At 34.8% G+C, this 3789-nt stretch overlaps 1 protein-coding gene across 1 annotated transcript; it reads left to right on the top strand.

Moving 5' to 3' along the window:
* Window positions 1-835: 835 nt before the first annotated feature.
* On the top strand, window positions 836-2702 carry LOC112501431 (probable E3 ubiquitin-protein ligase RNF217). The gene is made up of 2 exons (XM_025105068.1): window positions 836-1668; window positions 2292-2702. The coding sequence occupies exons 1-2, from the start codon at window positions 1040-1042 to the stop codon at window positions 2461-2463; spliced, it is 801 nt and encodes a 266-aa protein (XP_024960836.1). The 5' UTR covers window positions 836-1039; the 3' UTR covers window positions 2464-2702.
* Window positions 2703-3789: the final 1087 nt, after the last annotated feature.

Below are 3789 nucleotides of genomic sequence, written 5' to 3'. Positions count from 1 at the left end.
AATCTAATTCAAGGGTTGAAAATTGGTCTTACGGGTCTCACGAAAAACCATTGGTCTCACATGATTCCAAGTTTATATATATATACTAGAAAGGTACTCGCACAATGCAGTAAGATGCATCTTGATCTTAATATTTCATTTTATTTTTTATCTCAATCAATGTTATAATATGGTCTTATGTGATTTTGAAAACACGATGATGTTTTTAATTTTTGAATAAAATCTAAGTTTGAAGATATTATAAAAATTTGAAAAAATTATGCATACATTAGTATCAAATTAACTATTTAAAATTTCTCATTTTTTGTGTAATTTTTTAATTCAATTTTTTTAGTTATAATTTAATTTAAGTCCAATAACAAAATAATTTATATTTGGTTTAGTAATATAATTTTTTTATAAAAATAATAGTTAATTATTTTGTTATAACTCGATAATTATTCTAATTATATTTTAGATTTTTTATATTTTGAGATGTTTATCCTATATTTGATTATGTTTATCCGCAGTAGTTACACGAATTCAAACATGGAGCTTTAATAAGTTATATTAATGTATAATTTACTTGTAATTTTGAATTTTAAGTAATATACATCAATATACAGTACTTTATGCATAAAAAATTATTTTTAAGAATTTATGTCAAATGTTTTATAGTGTATATATATATATATATATATATATATATATATATATATATATATAATATTATTTATTTGATATTTAAATATTAAAATACATTCCGATGTAAGAAGCTTCAGATTTCCCTATTAAATATACATAGCATTTGAGTGGGGGAGGACGCAATATCTTCCCAACCATGGCCTCTGGACTTTGGAGTCGTAAAGTGGACTTGGAAATCACCAAGAACCCTAAATCATCCCCATGAATGGATACCAGAAACACACGGATTTTTCGCAACAATTACAAGTAACCTTCACTGTAAATACCTTCAATTGGCACCTTTATTGCTCCTTATTACTTCAAGTTCAATTCCTTCTCCTGCTCACTTCACATCACTTCTCCCCCCTTTTCTTTGATGGGTAATGTACCTCAAAAACCCCAACAAAACTCACCAATTGATCAACAGGATGATGAACAAGAATCATCATCATCAACAACATTCACTTGCGAGATTTGCATCGAACCCGTAATTCTTCCCAACAAGAAATTCAAGAACAGCAACAGATGTGTCCACCCCTTTTGCACCGACTGTATAATCAAATACATCCAAGTGAAGCTCGAGGATAACGTATCCGATATCAAATGCCCAGCTATTACCTGCGATCACTCGCTCGAACCCTTGTCATGCCGATCAAAAGTTGGACACCAACTGTTTGATAAATGGTGTGATGTGCTTTGCGAGTCAGCGGTTCTAGGGCTTGACAGGGTTTACTGCCCTAATCGGGACTGTTCGGCGTTGGTCGTTAACGAGTGTGGTGGTGAAGGTAATCTAAAGCGATGTGTGTGTCCTAATTGCAAGAAACCGTTTTGTTTTCGGTGCAAGGTTCCATGGCATGCTGGCTATAGGTGCGAAGAGAGTGGGGAAATGAGGGATCGCAACGATATTGCTTTTGGTGTTCTTTCTGAGAGGAATCAATGGATGAGATGCCCCATGTGTAGACATTGTGTTGAACTTGTCAAAGGTTGCGCCATTGTTAGATGCAGGTAGTTCTTTTTAGTTCTTCCTTTTATCAAACACATACAATCACACAATTAGAGGACAATTTAATCAAGTGCATCATCAATTTTGATTAGTTTTAGAAAACATTGGGATTATTTGAAAGCTAGCTGTGAACTCTGTGAATTTGTTTTTTAGGTTTTAGAAAGATCAGCTGATGGTATTTGGGGTAAGATAAAAGAATGTAGAATTGATGGTTAACTGATTGAAACCCAATTCTATCCAAAATTTCAAGAAAGTGTGCGGTTTTGGCGTGTTTTCCAGCCTAGTTACGGTTATTGTTGAAGTAAGAGAGGAAATTTTGCAGCATATGTTCTTTCTTGAATTAATAGCTGAGAATGACAATTTGGAGTTTGCATACCTAAATTTCTTCTATAATTGGAAAATTTTGTGTTTTTGGGGAATTTTAAGCTAACATAACGATCATATCCACGTTTAAACTTCAGTTTTTGACTGGATAATTGATTTCTGCTGCCTGCAAAACATAAGAGGATATAGAATTCATTATTTTTTTGATTGGATTCTTTAATATCTTTGGTTTATTGCTGTTCTTTGTGTCAATCCACTATGGAAAGCTGATGATTGATTCTTAACTGAACTTTTGGTGCAGATGTGGGATTGAATTTTGCTACAGATGTGGAAAAAAGGTTGACCACCATTGGTGCAATTGTCGAAGATCTTCGACATTTTGCATGTGGCTTTTTCATCTCTGCATAGTGATTTTGGTTCTATGGCCATTCTTTCTTCTATTTACGGCTATAACAAGAAAGAGCCACCATTGATTGCTGTTATCAGGATGATACAGATGCAGTAGCTCTCCACTTATCATGCTAATGTAAATAAAATCTGAAAAAATGAACAACATTTTAGCTCTCTGCACGATATGTGTCATGAAGAAGCGACTGCTACCAACTTCTACTATATCGTATAAATAAGTCTTTTAATCCCCCTTCTATGTAAAGAGTTCGAGTGATGTTACCTGTGATGGATTTCTATAATCTAAAATAACTGCTTTTTACCATTTTATTGTTCTTTCTCTTGTTCTTCTTGTAGTTGCTTATATTGTTTGGTTTTATTACCCTGTCTTCCTTAGTCAAGTGGTTGACCGAAGTCAACAGAACAAACAGATTACTCGCTGGTTTCTGAAATCGTAACAGATAATTTTTGGTTCATTTGCCCTTTGAGTTCAATTAAATGCGCTTATCGTTTTCATTGTAATGGTGTCATACTTCTATGTGTGCCATTTCAGTTGAACAGGGGAAGCAGGTTGTGAGTCTGGTCAAATGTTTCAAGCATCATGATGGGTTCGCTCATTTTGTTGATTTTTATATGTTTTATAGCGTTATTTACCCCTCTGTTTCACATAAAAGTCCTGCCAAACGTGGAGCATGATCCCTGTTCTGTCATGTCTTGTGCAGTGTTCCAAACGCACCCACACCGCATGCTTCGGTGCTACTTTTCATTTTGTTGATTGGTTGTTTTCTTGTTGAATTGCTGACAAATATTGGCTTCTGCCAATTTTGATTAGAATTATGTATGTTGATTTGGTTCTTGAAGTTGGTCTGGCTAGTTTTGGTTCAGGTTATGGAAGAAGCATGCAGGAGGTGATGGTTATGGGTGATTGGGACAAAAAACTGATCACTTTGTCATGCAATCTGAGCTTCTGCTTGATTGTAGGTAATCTTTTTGGTTCCTTCTTGTCTTGGTTTAACCACCCCTTTAAGGGTGGTTTGTTAGCCAGTCAGTTTCAGGTCTTATTTTAATGCGGTCGGTTGCTTTTTAAGAAGTATTGAAGTTTGAACTCTTATTTCGCTTCTTATTGATAAAATGTGGTGTAAGGTCTCAAAGCAGAATCAATGAATGTTCAAAGTTGTGTCTTATTGAGACTTGTATGCCTTGATATTCTCAATTCTCGAATAAAAAGGTATTATGGGTTGTTTATCAAACACTTATCGGGTGAGGATGAATAAGACCAACAAATTTATCTAGTAAAAGCTATAACAAGGACCAATGATTTTACCCGGTAAGTAGGGGAGCTCAAAAACCTGACTAGGGATGACAATGGGGCGGGGATGGGGCGGGGACCTCAATACCCGTCCCCGTCCCCG

The sequence above is a fragment of the Cynara cardunculus genome, unplaced genomic scaffold (assembly GCF_001531365.2).
Source record: "Cynara cardunculus var. scolymus isolate 2C unplaced genomic scaffold, CcrdV1 Un_Scaffold_122, whole genome shotgun sequence".
In the NCBI taxonomy this organism is placed as follows: Eukaryota; Viridiplantae; Streptophyta; class Magnoliopsida; order Asterales; family Asteraceae; genus Cynara; species Cynara cardunculus.
This window is presented reverse-complemented; position numbering and strand designations above follow the sequence as displayed.

What these genes read in the sequence shown, in the direction of transcription:
- LOC112501431 (XM_025105068.1), top strand. Translation starts at nt 1,040, where the DNA reads ATGGGTAATGTACCTCAAAAACCCCAACAAAACTCACCAATTGATCAA. An exon ending in TGCGCCATTGTTAGATGCAG is followed by an intron (nt 1,669 to 2,291) that starts GTAGTTCTTTTT and finishes CTTTTGGTGCAG; the next exon opens with ATGTGGGATTGAATTTTGCT.